The sequence below is a fragment of the Podarcis vaucheri genome (assembly GCF_965113315.1).
Source record: "Podarcis vaucheri genome assembly, chromosome: 4".
Taxonomy (NCBI): domain Eukaryota; kingdom Metazoa; phylum Chordata; class Lepidosauria; order Squamata; family Lacertidae; genus Podarcis; species Podarcis vaucheri.
This window is the reverse complement of record NC_138762.1, coordinates 8,100,485-8,119,563: the sequence shown is the minus strand read 5'-3', so window position 1 is coordinate 8,119,563 and position 19,079 is coordinate 8,100,485. Positions and strand designations below refer to the sequence as shown.

Genomic DNA, 19,079 nt, shown 5'->3' with positions numbered 1-19,079 from the left:
CGCTCTACGCAGGGCTGCCCTTGAAGCTGACCCAGAAACTCCAGAGGGTGCAGAATGCAGCAGCGAGGCTCCTCATGGGGTCCCTGCTATGGGCGCATGTTCACCCAGTGTTTTACCAACTGCACTGGCTCCCGGTGGAGTACAGGGTCAGGCTCAAGGTGCTGGTTTTGACCTTTAAAGCCCCACGCAGCCTAGGACCCTCGTACCTACGGGACCGCCTCTCCTGGTATACTCCACGGAGGTCCACAAACGACAACATTTTGGAGGTCCAAGTCGCAAGGTCTCAACTAGGGCCGGGGCCTTTTCTGTACCGGCCCCAACTTGGTGGAACGCTCTGTCGCAAGAGACCGGGGCCCTGTGGGACTTGACATCTTTCCGCAGGGCCTGCAAGACAGAGCTGTTCTGCCTGGCCTTTGGTTCAGACTCAGTCTGACCCTTATGTTTCCCTCCCCTTATGGTTTTGATGAGGCTGCATTTTAAATTGCATTTTAACTTGTATTTTAAATTGGTTCCTCCCCCCATTATGTTTTTACTGAAATTTTACTGTTGGTAGCTGCCCTGAGCCTGGCTAGCCAGGGAGGGCAGGGTATAAATTATTATTATTATTATTATTATTATTATTATTATTATTATTAGCGTCTCCACCCCCATTGTTCTGCCCGGACGCTGAGGTCCAGCGCCGAGGGCCTTCTGGCGGTTCCCTCATTGCGAGAAGCAAAGCTACAGGGAACCAGGCAGAGGGCCTTCTTGGTAGTGGCGCCCGCCCTGTGGAACGCCCTTCCAGCGGATGTCAAAGCAATAAACAACTACCTGACATTCAGAAGACATCTTAAGGCAGCCCTGTTCAGGGAAGTTTTTTAACATGTGATATTTTACTGTATTTTTGGTTTTTATGGAAGCCGCCCAGAGTGGCTGGGGAGGCGCAGCCAGATGGGCGGGGTATATTATTATTATTATTATTATTATTATTATTATTATTAATAATAATATTATTATTATTATTATTATTATTATTATTATTATTATGTTCCATACCCCACCGCTCCAAGGAGCTCAAGGTGGCCTGGGTCTCCCTCTCTTCATATCCTCACAACAACCCTGCGAGGTGAAGCTGAGGCGCAGTGACTGGCCCCGGGGTCATCTAGTAAATTTCATGGCTTGACCTCTGTTTGCCCGCCTGGGTGCGCACACCAATGAATTCAGCAGAATTGAGTTTGGAGTAAACATGCCTACGGTCAGGCTGTATACAATGCCGAAGCTAATTCCTAAATCCTGGCGTCTGAGTCACGATGCGGCACGAGTTTCCCAAAGTCCACCTTTTTGCAGAGGGATAAATGTCCAGGGAGCTGGGATGGGTAGACGGGAGCCGGCAGAAATATTAGCACCCGATTGATGCAGAACCATGAAAGCGTTCGGACCACAGCTGCTTCTCCTGCTGGCGCTACTAGGATTCATTGGTAAGTACTGTATTTTTCGCTCCATAAGACGCACCAGACCATAAGGTGCGCCTAGTTTTTAGAGGAGGAAAACAAGAAAAAAAAATATTCTGAACAAAACAGTGGATGTATGATTTTTGTGGTTCATGCTGTGGCCACAGACGTGTGATTTGATGGGAGGTTTGGGGTAGCCCAATGCAAAAACCCTGAGAATCCATGTGGATCCGTGCTTTGTAACCACGTTTTTGTCCCCCCCCCCTTTTTTAAAGCATGATCTGCTTTTTGCCCCTGGGCAATTCGGCTCCAGGGACCACGCATTCGCTCCATAAGACGCACAGACATTTCCCCTTACTTTTCAGGAAGAAAAAAGTGCGTCTTATGGAGCGAAAAATACGGTATCTTCCAGTGACCAGATGCAAAAGGAAATCTCTGTCTTAAAGGGAAATATCTCAACTTGTCATGGGAGAAATAGTCTTTGTTGAAAGGTCCTCTTTTGACTGATGAAGGGATAGGAATTTTGTTTGGTCTGATTGCCCTGCATTTTAAGGGGCCCTGCCACTGGGGGCCTCTGTTATTTTAGCTCAGTGGTACGGGATCGGTTTATCATGTAGACAGAGGGCGGTGAACACGGCACATGATATTATGGGCTGTCTCCATAGCCCGCTAGATGACAGCGCAAGGGATCAATGGCTTAGGAGAGCGAGGAAAATTCTCAGGGACAATTCAGCACCTCTTTAATCTTCCACCCTCAGGCAGGAGATAGAGAAGTATAATCAGTTGTACCAACAGGCTAAAAAACAGTTTCTACCTGTGGGCTGTTAGGCTGCTGAACAGAAAATAATACAGTCATATCTCGGGTTACAGATGCTTCAGGTTGCGTTTTTCGGGTTATGGACCTGCTGAAACCTGGAAGTACCCGAATGGGTTACTTCCGGGTTTCAGGGGTTGCGCATGCGCAGAAGCGCCAAATCGCTACCCGCGTGTGAGGAGATTTCACCCCTCCCCTATCCAAGTATCTCCTGAGGAGTCTGCCGATTCTCCAGAGAGGAGGAGGCGTGTTCTGCTCTCTACTTATTCTGCTCCAGCACCACATCAAAGAGTCAGTCACTCAGTGTGTCGGAGAGAGAGAGTGTTAGAGAGAGATTGTGTGTTTAGATAAGGTTGCTGCTAAGAGCAGCTGCAGACACTCAGTGCAGTGCAGCATTCATTTATGCTTAGACCTATTTAGCTCTGTATATAGTTGTATAATAGTTGTAGATAGAATAAAGAAGATATTCTACAGAGCTGCTCTCCGAGTCGTTTATATACTCTGCTAGAGTCTGCTGCACTCTGCTGTGCGACGACTGTCTTCTTGTGGGAGTGAATCCGGTGCTCAAAACTCTAAGCTGTGAGTCCGCAGCACTTTGACCTGTTCCTGTGCAGAAGGTGGTCTCTGGAAGTGCTACCCAGCTCGCCTAGCCCAGTCGGGGCTGAAGTGGATGAGTCCAGTCGGTGGCACTGGCTCAAGGGCGATGCTGACAGCGTGTGCGCAGACGCACTGCTACGGGTTGTGAACGCTGCAGGTTGCGAACGTGCATCCTGCACGGATCACGTTCACAACCCGAGCGTCCATTGTATAGTGCAACTGACTTTCGGGGTTGGTGTGTTGTGAGACAAGCACACAGAGTGCAATGAGATTGAGTGTTTTGGGGGGAGGTTTGGTTAATTTCATTGTACACAGGTTGTACATTGACAATAAAGGTATTATTACAGTGGTACCTCGGGTTAAGTACTTAATTCGTTCTGAAGGTCTGTTCTTAACCTGAAACTGTTCTTAACCTGAAGCACCACTTTAGCTAATGGGGCCTCCCGCTGCCGCCGCACGATTTCAGTTCTCATCCTGAAGCAAAGTTCTTAACCCGAGGTACTATTTCTGGGTTAGCGGAGTCTGTAACCTGAAATGTCTGTAACCTGAGGTACCCCTGTATTAGGTTCAACCCTTGGGACCACCAGAGAGATCTTGTAGACCAGAGAGATCATGTTGTCAGCTAGGATCAGGACCAGATATATGTATAAGCCAAACAAGCTATAGCTTAGGGCCCCAATCTCTTGGGGCCCCAAAAAAATTTAAAGGGAAAAAAACCTGGATGTACATTTCCAAAATATGAGATAAAAAAAACGAATAAAATAAAACCTCTGGGTATAGGGCGGTGTATACAGTAGTTTTCCATGTATAAGTCTAGGTTTCCCCCCTAAAAAATGTCAAAAATTAGGGGCCGTCTTATACATGGATACATCTTCCCCCCATTTTCTTAAATCTGAGTCCCCCAACATAGGGGGCGTCTTATAAATGGGGGCATCTTATAGACGGAAAAATAAGTAAGTTGAATAAATAAAATAACAAAATATTCAGTTTCTCACTTTTCCAAACTTAAATGCAGTTCTTTGCATTTCTGCAGCGATCTGTGATTTATTTACTTTTAAATCCTCATGAAAATTCGTCAACATTTTAGTCCAAATCTCTCCTTGATATCATTATACTTCCGGACCTGTTTACTGAGAATTCTTCCTGATTTGTTTGCGCAGTTTGTGGGGAGTTTAGACAAACTTGTCTCTTTAATGAGCATTTATCCTAATTTGTTTCCAGTGATGTGTGTGTGTGTGTGTGTGTGTGTGTGTGTGTGTGTGGTGGTTTGATGGCATTTCATCAAAACAAATGGTATCCCACAATTTCCTTTGCAATTTTCCCAGCACTTTCCTTATCACAAAAACTCTGATTTTATGGGGGAGAAGTGCTTAAAAGTGCCAATTCAGTTTTAATTTTGTGACCTGAATTTCAATTGCTTAGCTAAACACGTGCTTGATCTCAGTTGTGTTCACTCTAAGAACACCCCTGTGATAAATCTCTCAAATAGAAGCCCAGATGAATCACACTGGTTTAGACCGCAGGCACCATTCGAGACACAGACAAGCCATCCTTTGTAAAAACATTGGCTGGGAAGAGCAGCTGCAACGGAAAAACATGTCTGGGCTTTGTGAGCTAATCCGCAGGAATTAATTGGGGCGACACAACATTAGTTCCGGCACTCAGGATCTACCAACAATCCCCCTCTGTGTGAAGACGGGTCTGCTTTATTTCTTTATTCGGTTTACAAAATATTCCGATACAACACAAAACCAACAATAACACAACCTCCGTAAAAAAGCAAGCACGAAATACGTTGCGATTCAGTAGAAAGCTGGTGACATGAAATAAATGGTGAGCCGGCCCACTCATTGCACAAATGGGACATTTGTCCCGCTGCTACTGATGCCTACACCCTTGTGCAAATTAATTGAAACAAGCAATGTAGTATATTGGACAAAACTCACGTATACGTACATTAGTAACGGATATGACCTCCGCTATTTTTAAGCAGCATTTGAACACGGTTTGGCATGGAGTCTACTGTGGTAGTTTCGAACAGTCACTGTTGATTTTTGAATCCCTGTACCACACTTGAATCAGCGCCCGAATGAGCTTCTCCATAGTCATACAGTCTACAGAACGGAGGCATCTTTTGCATATAGCCCACAAATTCTTCGTCTGGGGAATTCTCTGGCCAATCAAGTACCTGTATTTGCTGTTCTGTCCTGAATTTCTTCACCACTTTCGATGTGTGAGAGGGGACTAGATCCTGCTGTGATATCCCAGTACTGTCAGGATACCTCTTTTCCAGCTCTGGAATAACTCTCTTTTCATAGAACCTTAATAAATTGTGGCGAGCGCATCATTCCTTCTATTGCCTGCAGGCTTCTGACACCACAATGACCAACTGACTTTTCATGTTTGTTTTGAGTACAGGATTAGGAGTAAGATAGAAAACATGTTTTTTTCTATTTATTTGCACACAGGTGTAGATGCTTTGCTCCCACTCCCTTCAATCAACTTGCTGGTCCAGGGGGAGGGAAGGAGAATTACCAACCATTTGTTGTTGTTGTTTAGTCATGTCTGACTCTTCGTGACCCCCTGGACGGGAGCATGCCAGGCACTCCTGTCTTCCACTGCCTCCTGCAGTTTGGTCAAACTCATGCTGGTAGCTTCGAGAACACTGTCCAACCATCTCGTCCTCTGTCATCCCTTCTCCTTGGGCCCTCCATCTTTCCCAACATCAGGGTCTTTTCCAGGGAGTCTTCTCTTCTCATGAGGTGGCCAAAGTCTTGGAGCCTCAGCTTCAGGATCTGTCCTTCCAGTGAGCACTCAGGGCTGATTTCCTTCAGAATGGATCGGTTTGATCTTCTTGCAGTCCATGGGACTCTCAAGAGTCTCCTCCAGCACCATAATTCAAAAGCACCAATTCTTTGGCGATCAGCCTTCTTTAGGGTCCAGCTCTCACTTCCATACATCACTACTGGGAAAACCATAGCTTGAAATATACGGACCTTTGTCAGCAAGGTGATGTCTCTGCTTTTTAAGATGCTGTCTAGGTTTGTCATCGCTTTTTAACCTTCATTGTTGTGACTTCCTATACCCAAGCTGGACAGGAGATGGGGATCCCACTGAACACACGGACCTGTGCCAGTTGGAGAGGTCTCTGCCGTCGCTCCTGCCTGGCTTATGAGATCCACCTGGGTGTTCACGGCTGCCCACGTCACTATAGGTATGGCTGTTCTCCTTGTGGGTTGATTGTTTATTGTTTGTGAGCACATTAAAGTCTCATCACGCTTGTTAACACCTACCTTGGTCCATTGTACCCCAAGGTCTCGTTCGTGGTCCCTCACCACTGTGGCGTTCCCAAAGCAAGGAAGGATTGGACTCTGATTAATAGAATACAGTGGTACCTCATGTTACATACGCTTCAGGTTACAGACTCCCCTAACCCAGAAATAGTACCTCGGGTTAAGAACTTTGCTTCAGGATGAGAACAGAAATCGTGCTCCGGCAGCGCAGCAGCAGCGGGAGGCCCCATTAGCTAATGTGGTGCTTCAGGTTAAGAACAGTTTCAGGTTAAGAACGGACCTCCAGAATGAATTAAGTACGTAACCAGAGGTACCACTGTACACACGAGGCTTCACCAGCAAGACTCTGGGAGGAGCGCGTATAATAATCCTCTCTCCACCCCTTGGCCCAGGTCGTTCTATTCACACAAGAACTTTTTACACAGTGTTCGTAAGAACCAATCAGATTTCCTCTGAGCATTTCAAAAAAAACCCACGTGGGACAAAGTCAGATCAGAAGAAATTCTTTTAACTGCAAAGACTACTCTGAGCATGCATACACAATCTGAAAGTAAATAAAACAGGACTAAAGGAATGCATTCAGGTCATAAACAGGCCGGAAAGGAAGGAAGTATGGCAAGAAAGAGGATTTACCATCTCCTTGTGAACTCTCTTCCTGGCCCTTAAGATCTACCTAAAAATTAAACTAGATAAAAGCTAACTATTATCTTTCTGACCCAGGATGCCTGATGAAGCAACTGGCCTGTGTATTTAGAATTTAGAATGCCTGTCAGGTGTAGAGAAATGGGACATAGATGCAGAGGCATGGATTGATCAGAAATCATATCAAAATGGCTCAAACCCAGTCAATGCAACGTTTTCATCGCGGACACAAATGGCTTCCTCCATATTTTTTATAATTCCTCATAGCAATCCCACCTGATCACTACCCAGCTGATAAGATATTTTGCTCCGACGTGCATCAATTGCCACTTGTTTAGGTTGAATTGAATTTGCCATTTTACCGCCCATTGATTCAGGGCTGCCTTCCTGGCGTGGGGGCCAGTTTCCGCTAAGCGTTGGGGGGAAAGGAAAGCAGGGGGAAAGAGCTGCGAGGAGAGAAAACCCCTTGACATTAAGTCCAAACGCTACTTAGGTCTCTGTGATTGTTGCATGGCTTCTTTCCACCTCCCCAACTTTGAATCCAGTGAAATAGCCCAATATTTGGGAGGCTCAGGACAATGTGTGGGGCAGGGGGTGTGGGGCAGTGCTTTGGGCACCAGGCAGGGCGACACTTCGACAATCTGCAGCCTTGTTCTTCTGAGACTGCCCTTGGTGGTTGCAATTCTGAAAAAGCCTTGTTTCCTCTTCATTCCCAGATGCTGTGTGATGAGAACCTAGCACAGAGAGGAGGTCAAGGAAATCCATCACTCCAGTGAAGGGAGGGATGTTCCGGGTGCAAGCTGTTCAGAAGAAGAGTAGCCCCTGTTATAGACAAGTTTTGCAATACAGTGGTACCTTGGTTCTCAAACTGGATCCGTTCCGCAAGTCCGTTCCAAAACCAAAAGCGTTCCAAAACCAAGGCGCGCTTTCCCATAGAAAGTAATGCAAAAGGGATTAATCCGTTCCAGACTTTTAATAACAATCCCTAAAACAGCAATTCAACATGGATTTTACTATCTAGCGAGACCACTGATCCATAAAAATGAAAGCAATAAACAATGTACTGCGGTCACACAATCAATCAATCAGTTGCTGAACTGGGTTCCACACAGTCACAAAAACAAAAAAGAGCCGCAATAACAAAAAAGCAAAATAAATAGCAAAAAACAGACAGAATTCAGTGTAACACTCAAAACGGAAGGGTGGCACTCAAATCGGAAGCGTAACACTCAAAATGCAGCACGTTCGGCTTCCAAAAAAGGTTTGCAAACCAGAACACTTACTTCTGGGTTTGCAGTGTTTGGGTTCCATGTTGTTTGAGTACCAAGGCGTTTGAGAACCCAGGTACCACTGTATCTGTTTATTTGACATCACCATGGAAATCATCGCCTCCCAACAATTCAATATGGCTTCGATTTGTTTTAAGCTGATATGTTTTTAAGTTGCTTATTTCTGCCTTGCAGCAAGGTGATGGTAACTGTTTAATTTTCTTTAAAGGAAACAGTTCAGAGGACACATGATGCAACTTTTGAAAAGTTCGACAAGGCTAAGTTAAAGCTTTGCAACTGTCTAACGCTACTTTCTGCTTGTTTATCGTTCTTAAGACAAAGATGTAGCACATAGTGTAACCAACCGTAAGAAAAAGTACGGTGGAAAATTCATTGTTTGGCAATAATGATTAAAACATGCATTTATCTTGAACATTCTGTTTCAGCAAATGCACACCCACGACTGCTTTCCGTCTAGACAATAGGGTTTTTGTCACAGACGAGGCATAAACTTGGCTGGATTTTGCTGCAAAACAGGAAATTCTGGGAATTCACTTACTCTGAAAGGAAACACAACAGGAAGATAACTTACATGGAAATATATGTTGCTGGCTGAGATGTGCATGTTCATTGTGTTCTGAGAGATTAAAAAAAATTACATATATTTTCACACCAGCGAACAACAGAAGAAAAGCTTGTGCAAAATAACAACAACAATAACAATAATAATAGTAATAATTTATTTATACCCCGTCCTTCCCGGTTCAGAAAACCGGGCTCAGGGCGGCTAACAACAGATTTTAAACACTTACATAATTGATGCAACAAAAAACAGCATAATTTACAGTATAAACGTTAATAACAATAAATTCAGAATTCAAAAATCAACTTAGGGGGAAATCCATCCAATAAACATTAGATGAAATAAAATATTTTAAAAATATGATAGAATTAATATTAAGACAGTGTGACACAGTGGTTAAAAGTGTCAGACTAGGGCAGGGTTCTCATCTCCACTTGGTGATCACCAGGGCTAGCTGTATTTTTTGCTCTATAAGACTCACTTTTTCCCTCCTAAAAAGTAAGGGGAAATGTGTGTGTGTCTTATGGAGCGAATGCAGGCTGCGCAGCTATCCCAGAAGCCAGAACAACAAGAAGGATTGCTGCTTTCACTGCGCAGTGATCCCTCTTGCTGTTCTGGCTTCTGGGATTCAGAATATTTTTTTTCTTGTTTTCCTCCTCCAAAAACTAGGTGCGGCTTGTGGTCTGGTGCGTCTTATAGAGCGAAAAATACGGTAGTCCTATTTGGGCCAGCGAGGAGGCCAGGGGAGAATTAGCTGTGGGATCCCAGAGCGGGTAGTCCAAGCGGGAGATAACCAGAGAAGGGAGCACTATGGTGAGACAGTCTGTGGGCAGGGAGGGTCTCAGCCTGCGTACCAGGTGGAGCTGCTAAACAGCTGCCCTGGACACAGAACTGACCTGTGCCACCGTGGACAGCTGTGAGTCCAAAATGACTCCCAGGCTGCGCACCTGGTCCTATGATTCAAGACACTATTCAGAAGTGGTGCCTGTTCTGTTCCAAGGCTTCTTCATCCAACTGAGTCCAAAAATCTCCCAAGATCTGCACAACCCATGAAGTTATGGAGAAATCACCTGGGTCATTTTAAGGTTAAAGGGCCTCTGAAGGCATGAACACCCTTCCCTTAGATCAGGGGATGACTAACTGTGGCACTCCAAAATAATAATAATAATAATAATAATAATAATAATAATAATAATAATACAGTGGTGCCCCGCAAGACGAATGCCTCGCAAGACGAAAAACTCGCTAGACGAAAGAGTTTTCCGTTTTTTGAGTCGTCCCGCAAGACGAATTTCCCTATGGGCTTGCGAGTTCTTGCGAGTTTGTTTCCTTTTTCTTAAAGCCCCATAGCCGCTAAGCCGTTAATAGCCGCTAAGCCGTTAATAGCCGCTAAGCCGTTAATAGCTGCTAAGCCGTTAATAGCTGCTAAGCCGCTAATAGCTGCTAAGCCGCTAAGCCACTAATAGCCATGCTTCGCAAGACGAAAAGACCGCAAGACGAAGAGACTCGCGGAACGGATTAATTTCGTCTTGCGAGGCACCACTGTAATAATTTATTTATACCCCACCCATCTGGCTGGGTTCCCCCAGTGATGCTGAACTACAACTCCCATCATTCCTGGCTGTTGGTGCCGCTGGCTGGTGCCATCTCTAGAGGGTGGTGGACTCTCCTTCCTCGGAGGTTTTCAAGCAGAGGTTGGACGGCCATCTGTCATGGATGGTCTAGTTGAGATTCCTGCATTGCAGGGGGTTGGACTAGATGGCCCTCGGGGTCCCTGACTGCTCTGCGATTCTACGATTCCCAGGCCTTAGGTTCTTCAGAAGCTCAACGTCGCTGAAAAGCTGAAAGGCAATTTCTTCGCACGCAGTCGCCGCCCCGCATTCAAACAGGCACCCAAACATCACCGGCTTGCCCTCCTCCTGGCACACGGCCAGGTCCGAATACCCGCTGGGCCCTTTGTTCAGCACCCAAGGGGCTGCCCAGCACCCCTTCTCCAACGGAGAGGGGTTCAGGTAGATGCCCAGATCCAAACGCTTGCGGCTGTTTGTGGGGTGGGAGAAGACCAGCCATGACTTGGCGCTCCTCTTGCGAGGGGCTGAGGAGGGATTGACACCCAGCAGAGACGCTGATTCGCCTGTGCCTTCCTCTAGGCCCAGATCCGAGGGTTTTGGTGCCGGGGCGAAACGCACCACACTGCCCTGGCACCCGTGGGGCGGCTCAGGCAGCTGCTTGCAAAGAAAGGGCTTCTGGAAATGGCCTCCGTTATCGGCGCTGAAGGCCTCAGCGCGGCAGCGGCTCCAACCCGAATGCCGGGCATTGATGTACAACAAGCGGCTTCCGTCCTGGCGGTTGATCTCGGCCACCTGGCACTCGGTGGCTCGCAAGTCCTCGAGGAGCCGGCCCCGTGCCCAGCTGCGCCCTCCGTCGTCGCTGAGCAAAGCAAAGCAATGAGGAGTCGAGCAGCAGAGCAGGCAGAAGCAAAAGCAACGTTTGCGGGTGCGGTAGGCGTATGCCGGGACCACCAGGCGCCCGGAGCCAAGCTGCACGCCGTGGCCCGGCCCGACAGCAAAGGTGGCCCACTTCCTCCGCTCGCCTCCAAACATCTGCCTAGTTAAGTCCACCGCCCGGCTCCAGGTGCGGCCGCCATCTTGGCTGGAGACGTAGCAGAGCTTGGCGGCGTTCCTCCCCGTCGCAATCTGCCGCCGGGCCGTGACGTGGTCCAGAACGCAGATGAAGAACAGGAAAGTGGTTCCGCTCTTCTCCTCGTGAACCGGGCAGGGGTTCATGGTGCGGTATTTGGGGAGCGTGGCCATCGGCAGGGGCTCCTGAGGACCCCACTGGAGAGAAGAAGAAGAGGAGTTTGGATTTGATATCCCACTTTATCACTACCCGACGGAGTCTCAAAGCGGCTAACATTCTCCTTTCCCTTCCTCCCCCACAACAAACACTCTGTGAGGTGAGTGGGGCTGAGAGACTTCAGAGAAGTGTGACTGGCCCAAGGTCACCCAGCAGCTGCATGTGGAGGAGCAGGGAAGCGAACCCGGTTCCCCAGATTACGAGACTACCGCTCTTAACCACTACACCACTTGGCTCTGAAACAGAGAAGGGACAAAAGGGTTTGCTCTCGGGGTGACGTCTCTGCACACTTCACATCCGACCTGGAATCGTCATTATTAATTAAATCTGCATACCTTCTTTCGTCTGCAGATCTCAGGGCGGATCACAAGATGTGAGTAAGCGGATTAAAATGTATAAAAGTTAAAGGGACCCCTGACCATCAACAACAACAACAATATATTATTTATACCCCGCCCATCTGGCTGAGTTTCCCCAGCCACTCTGGGCGGCTCCCAATCAAATGTTAAAAACAGCACAGCATTAAATATTAAAAGCTTCCCTGAACAGGGCTGCCTTCAGATGTCTTTTAAAGATAGGATAGCTACTTATTTCCTTCACATCTGAAGGGAGGGTGTTCCACAGGGTGGGCGCCACCACCGAGAAGGCCCTCTGCCTGGTTCCCTGTAGCTTTGCTTCTCGCAATGAGGGCAGAATGATGGGGGTGGAGACGCTCCTTCAGGTCTACTGGGCCGAGGCCATTTGAAGGTCAGCAGCAATACTTTGAATTGTGCTTGGAAACATACTGGGAGGCAATGTAGGTCTTTCAAGACCGGTGTTATGTGGTCTCGGCGGCCGCCCCCAGTCACCAGTCTAGCTGCCGGGTTCTGGATTAATTGTAGTTTCCGGGTCACCTTTGGTCTTGGCTTGACATACATTCCTTCCTTCCGCCCTTGCCTCATCACCAGCTGCTTGGCATCGCCCCAAGCCCCACCCACTTAAACAGCTTACCTGAGCTGCCTGCCACCCTGCTGTCACGCTGGAGTTGGTGTGGCTGCCTATTGGCAGGCCCATAAACTGCTGCGTGACGACAACCTTACATTTATTGTATATAGTAAGAAAGTAAAGAAATGTGCAATGAAGAATAGCAGCGTTACGCTTTCTGCTCCTGGCGTTACCTGAACGGACGTTCCTTCCTTCCACCCTCGCCTCATCACCAGGAACTTAGCATCTTCGTCTCGGGGGGATGAGCGCTCTTCTGCAAACGCCAGGAAGGTGGACTCGGAGGGCAGGTAAAGCAGTGCCGGGATGCGGTAGGTGAGACCCCCTCGTTTTTTCTGGCTGAAAAGAGTCACCTTCCCAGAGCCAGCCTGAGCCTCGGCCATGTTTTCTGGGCATGCAGAAATATTTGGGGAGGTGAGAGGAGGAAAAGAGGGAGATGAAGAATCCAGTTAGTTTGCTGCATCACCTGAAAGGTCCTATCTTCCTTTATAAACCTGCTCAGGTGCAAAGATCCTCCTACCACCAGCCCATGTTCCTCACCAGGGGGAACTAAAAGCTACGTCCAACCCCAAATCCATTGTCTTCCTTGATTCCCATAAGTATACAAATCCTGGATTTGCACCCTGTAAGGGAAATTTTGCCTCCAGGACTCAGACCTGGAGAAATTTCACACCTCGGGCCGGAACCAGTCCGGGTTGCAAATCTGCCTGCCGACATGTACTGAGCAACCAGTAGCTAACTGGCAACCTGGGAAGAAAACAGGTGAAACAGACCTCACCCCACCACAATAACGTCCAGTTTACAAAAGCTTTGAAGCTTGGTCACCTGCAAAAGATTCCTGCTCGCCAAAGGTGACCAGTAGGCTAGTTATCGCCAGAAATAATAATAATAATAATAATTATTAAAAAAAATTATTTATACCCCACTCTCCCCAGCCAAAGCCAGGCTCAGGGCAGCTAACAACAGTAAAATTACAGTAAAAACATAATAGGGGGGCGGGTACAATTTAGAATACAGGTTAAAATGCAATTTAAAATGCAGCCTCATCAAAACCATAAGGGGAGGGAAACATAAGGGCCAGACTGAGTCCAAGCCAAAGGCCAGGTGGAACAGCTCTGTCTTGCAGGCCCTGCGGAAAGTTGTCAAGTCCCGCAGGGTCCTAGTCTCTTGTGACAGAGCGTTCTACCAAGTCGGGGCCAGTACTGAAAAGGCCCTGGCCCTAGTTGAGACCAATCTAACCACCTTGCAACTTGGGACCTCAAAAGTGTTGTTATTTGTGGACCTTAAGGTCATCCACGGGGCATACCAGGAGCAGCGGGCCCGTAGGTATGTGGGTCCTAGACCACATAGGGCTTTAAAGGTCAAAACCAGCACCTTAAACCTGACCCTGTCCTGCTCTATAGGAAGCCCTCTTTAGCCAAACTGCAAGCATTACATGCATAAGCTGCTTTATAGAGTCTCAGACTATTGCTCCACCTAAGCTCAATACTGTCGACACGGACTGGCAGCAGCAGGAATCACAGTTAAAGAATTCCTGACAGGGGGCCATTCAACCAGCAATGTTTCATCTTTAAACCCACCCACGCACCCCGACTCTGCTTCTCAGAATATTTGCACAGGGCTCACAGTACAGTATAGTCCTCAGGGTAGAGAGAATAAATCCTAAATAGAATTAGCTGCGCCTCTTAAAAAGTAACCAGTATAAAGTAAGCAGCACATAAGCAGCACACAAAACACTAAAAAACCATTCTACGCTCTAAATCTTATATTAATAATCCAAAAATTGAGAGAGCTATGTACAAGATCTACTACAGAAGCCACAAACAGAAAACTCATTCAAATTGTGTCCAGAAGGAAGATACAGTCTTCAAATGTTCCTTTAGCCAGGCTCCTGTAGATATCAACAAAGGATAAGTTGGATCAAATGAAGTGTCGGTGGTGTTGCGCACAAGAGTTAGACAGGGTGCCGGCATTTGTCACCTGTTTCGCCCCTGAAGAGTCTTAAAAAGTAAGAGCTTTTGTTTGTGTGTGTCGGGATTCACAGAATGCTGTGTGAGATAGTAAGTCTGCAGGCTTGAGTTTGCTAGCCGATGGAGCTGGCTGGTGAAACACTTTCTATGGAAGTGCTGAGTCAGAAAGACTCAGCAGTAATATGCTGTCAGTTGATTGGCTGTCATAGGTTTAAAAGGGAACCTGGTGTGGAAGAGTGTGGAGAGAGAGAGATAGAAAGATAGATAGAAAGAAAGAAAGAAAGAAAGAAAGGGAGGGAGGGAGGGAGGGAGGGAGGGAGGGAGGAAGGAAGGGTCTTCCTGTTTGCCTTAAGGTGCAACCAGGCATTCTGTTTGACTGTATGAAATGCTCGTGTATTATAGCCTGTAGAATATTGTATATACATACAGTCATACCTCGGGTTACAGATAGTTCAGGTTGTGTTTTTTTGGGTTACGGACCGCCGAAAGCCGGAAGTACTGGAAAGGATTACTTCCAGGTTTTGGCGTTCGCGCATGCGCAGAAGTGCTAAATCGCGTTTCGCGCATGCACAGAAGCGCCAAATCGCAACCCGCACGTGCACAGACACGGGTTGCGAACGCTGCAGGTTGCGAACATGCATCCCGCACGGATCACATTTGCGACCCGAGCGTCCACTGTATTTGTGTGTATATATATGTTATGTACTGAGAACAATAGGATCCAAAATGTAGCAGTCTGATTGGTCCCAGAACAATGCAGCAGTCTGATTGGTCCACAGGAGCCACCCAATCCAGCTCCAGATGGAAGTGAATCCGCAACCTGATTGGCCTACAGGAGAATCCCGGAATTAGCCAATCACGTGGGGCCCATTGTGTAAATAATGTATATAAAGCAGATATTTTGGGGGAACTTTCATTCCTCCTCACCACTATGAGCTGAATAAAGAGCATGAAATCCACTCTCGACTTCGAGTATATTTCTATATATATATATAGCTCATAATAAATATACTGCACTGAAGAACCTGGAACTCTGATCATTTCTGCTAAAGTGCAGCGGAGAATTCGTGACAGTGCAGGGGGGGTGTTGGGGCAGGATCAGTACCTTGGTACTGGGGAATGACTTTTTAATTTTCTACTGGGTTGCCACATTTCAAAGTAAAAACCAGAAAAACCTGAAAGTTGTTGAGCTCTCTTTAGAGAGGAATGCTCTGATCACCAATAGTCAGCATGGATTTCTGAAAAATAAGCCATGTCAGATTAACCTGATCTCGTTTTTTGACAGAATTACAAGCCTGGTAGATGAAGGGAACGCAATGGATGTAGCCTACCTTGATTTCAGCAAGGCATTTGACAAGGTGCCCCATGATATTCTTGTAAAGAAGCTGGTAAAATGCGGTCTTGACTATGCTACCACTCAGTGGATTTGTAACTGGCTGACTGACCGAACCCAAAGGGTGCTCATCAATGGTTCCTCTTCATCCTGGAGAAGAGTGACTAGTGGGGTGCCACAGGGTTCTGTCTTGGGCCCGGTCTTATTCAACATCTTTATCAACGACTTGGATGATGGACTCAAGGGCATCCTGATCAAATTTGCAGATGACACCAAACTGGGAGGGGTGGCTAACACCCCAGAGGACAGGATCACACTTCAAAACGACCTTGACAGATTAGAGAACTGGGCCAAAACAAACAAGATGAACTTTAACAGGGAGAAATGTAAAGTATTGCACTTGGGCAAAAAAAAAAATTAAAAAAAAATGAGAGGCACAAATACAAGATGGGTGACACCTGGCTTGAGAGCAGTACATGTGAAAAGGATCTAGGAGTCTTGGTTGACCACAAACTTGACATGAGCCAACAGTGTGACGCGGCAGCTAAAAAAGCCAATGCAATTCTGGGCTGCATCAATAGAAGTATAGCATCTAGATCAAGGGAAGTAATAGTGCCACTGTATTCTGCTCTGGTCAGACCTCACCTGGAGTACTGTGTCCAGTTCTGGGCACCACAATTCAAGAAGGACACTGACAAACTGGAACGTGTCCAGAGGAGGGCAACCAAAATGGTCAAAGGCCTGGAAACGATGCCTTATGAGGAACGGCTAAGGGAGCTGGGCATGTTTAGCCTGGAGAAGAGGAGGTTAAGGGGTGATATGATAGCCATGTTCAAATATATAAAAGGATGTCACATAGAGGAGGGAGAAAGGTTGTTTTCTGCTGCTCCAGAGAAGCGGACACGGAGCAATGGATCCAAACTACAAGAAAGAAGATTCCACCTAAACATTAGGAAGAACTTCCTGACAGTAAGAGCGGTTTGACAGTGGAATTTGCTGCCAAGGAGTGTGGTGGAGTTTCCTACTTTGGAGGTCTTTAAGCAGAGGCTTGACAACCATATGTCAGGAGTGCTCTGATGGTGTTTCCTGCTTGGCAGGGGGTTGGACTCGATGGCCCTTGTGGTCTCTTCCAACTCTATGATTCTATGATAGACAAAGCCTGAAGTTTGACATACGGCGCTCCTACTTCCCCAGTTAAAATGGTATCCCTGCTCATTATTTTCATGGTAAGGAACATTTCCAGGAATCAAACCCTTGCAAGATTTCTCCCAGGAGACAAAACAGCAAGTTTGGGCAATGCTTTATCCAAGTTGCAAGCTCACCAGCTGCTATTATTATTATTATTATTATCATTTAAGATGTGGGGAGATCCTTGTCCTAAATCTCTACCGCTTTGGCTCTAGGCAGAAGCCGCTTCTTCTGATTAAAGGACTGGGTTTCCATCACTCCCCTCCCGTCACTGGCAGAAACGTTTTGAAAACAGAAACCTCGGTTGCTGAAATCCTCAAGCGCTTTCTCCGAATTACCGTAAGCCCCTTTCTCCGAAAAGCGGCGAGAGGAATGCCTTTTTCCTTTAAAAAAAAATGCATTGCACATTTTGCAGCGTTCCTAATTGCATCACATCCTTTTTTTGCAGGAAACGGGGAGGGGGGGGACAAAAACACGACTCTCTTTGGATTTCCAGCACTCATCCTTCCCTCCTCCCCCCCCCCAAAAAAAAATCCAGATGCGAGAAGGTCTCTTCCAGGGGACTGAAATCGATCTTCCTCCCTGGGCAAACTTCTGCAAAAATAACTGGGGCTGCGGGAGACGGGGGGGTTTATATCCACCCCCATAAGAGAGATATATTCCCTAGTTTATATTTTACTCCTTTAAATGCACCACACTGCCCCCCCCATCCTTTCATAGAGCTTCCCCTTTATTTATTTCTTTGGGGGGGGATAATTATTGGTTTTCTCTCCCTGGGATTTTCCTGCAACGTCCTTGCTGCATCACTCACCGTGCAACGGCTTCCCAGCAGCGCAGGTGAAAGGGATACAAGCAACGGCGCCGGGAGAGGATCGGTGCGCAGGATCAGCTCCCTGGATAGGGCGCAAGGCGAGATCAGGATTTCCTCCTCCTCCTCCGAAGCAAAGCACCGCCCCTCCTTTAGCCACGCCCACTGAGCATCCCTCAGCATCCCAGAGAGACATCCCACAGCATCCTCCCTCCTGCGCCATTCAGAGCGCAGACCCGTGGGAAGGTTTGCCCGTGTGAAACGCTCGCGGGCCTTTGCTGCCTTTGCCTTTGCCACTTCCACCCCCCTCCCGTTGACAATAGCCTAACATTACTTTAGCTCCTGCTCAGTTTATGTACATCAAGCTGTTAGCAAAGGCACTGTTGTTGTTTTTTAGAGAGATAATACTAGGCACAAGTAACGCTTCCAATGATTATTTGATGCTCATGCATCAAAAGAATAAATAGATTTATTGCTCCAAACAAAGCTACGCGGAAGCAAAGAGTATACTGTACAGTGGTACCTCGGGTTACAGACGCTTCAGGTTACAGACTCCGCTAACCCAGAAATAGTACCTCGGGTTAAGAACTTTGCTTCAGGATGAGAACAGAAATCATGCTCCGGCGGCAGCAGGAGGCCCCATTAGCTAAAGTGGTGCTTCAGGTTAAGAGCAGTTTCAGGTTAAGAACGGACCTCCGGAACGAATTAAAATCTTAACCCAAGATACCACTGTATATGACATTTTAAAAAATTATTCTTACCATGGTAGGCGGCAAGGGAATCGGCCATTTTGCTTCATCCAAATGTGCTCCTTCAACTAGCATGGTCTTTTCTCTTCCCAAATAAGTAGAAGAATTCGTTTTAACCACGACAATATTTATGCTGTCCTCGTGTTCCACGCCTGCGCTGGCGCTGCACATAGCTTTTCCTTCCGGGATCTTGCTCAATCTTGTTTCTTATTTCTTTATTTTTTTTCCATTTATAAAGGAACAAATAAACCCACCCACACAAACTATTATGTAGCTCAGAATCAGGGTTGGATTTAGGTTTGATGAGGCCCTCAGCTACTGAAGGTAATGGGGCTCTTTATATGTCCAGCTGTCCTTTGTCAACAACAAATGGTCGCTGTTTTTGGTGTTGAATATAGGCTATATGGTAATTTATGGACCTCATAGGTATCTCAAGCCATTTGCACATGTTGCCTTGTAACCAGTCCATGCAGAATGTAGGGACCCTATATATAGAAAGGAGCAAACCAGGGATATTTTAGGGAGCAGGCTAGCAGGCAGGGCCCATGACTTACATCACAGGAGCCT

At 46.9% G+C, this 19,079-nt stretch overlaps 1 protein-coding gene and 1 long non-coding RNA gene across 3 annotated transcripts; one reads left to right on the top strand and one right to left on the bottom strand.

The window, feature by feature from the left end:
• Window positions 1-1,344: 1,344 nt before the first annotated feature.
• On the top strand, window positions 1,345-8,477 carry LOC309530636. Of its 2 annotated transcripts, XR_014218795.1 has the most exons (3): window positions 1,345-1,457; window positions 5,932-6,055; window positions 7,493-8,477. It is a non-coding gene; the product is annotated as an uncharacterized lncRNA (long non-coding RNA). The 2 variants fall into 2 exon arrangements; XR_014218796.1 differs by having other exon boundaries at window positions 5,932-8,477.
• Window positions 8,478-10,178: 1,701 nt separating this feature from the next.
• On the bottom strand, window positions 10,179-17,904 carry LOC309530457 (sialidase-3-like). The gene is made up of 3 exons (XM_082219442.1): window positions 17,767-17,904; window positions 12,641-12,852; window positions 10,179-11,464 (listed from the first exon to the last, which is right to left on the bottom strand). The coding sequence occupies exons 2-3, from the start codon at window positions 12,845-12,847 to the stop codon at window positions 10,382-10,384; spliced, it is 1,290 nt and encodes a 429-aa protein (XP_082075568.1). The 5' UTR covers window positions 12,848-12,852; window positions 17,767-17,904; the 3' UTR covers window positions 10,179-10,381.
• Window positions 17,905-19,079: the final 1,175 nt, after the last annotated feature.

Coding starts and splice junctions, on each gene's coding strand:
- LOC309530457 (XM_082219442.1), bottom strand. CDS start 12,847: ATGGCCGAGGCTCAGGCTGGCTCTGGGAAGGTGACTCTTTTCAGCCAG. Junction 11,465..12,640: donor AGGAAGGAACGTCCGTTCAG/GTAACGCCAGGA, acceptor TCTTCTCTCCAG/TGGGGTCCTCAGGAGCCCCT.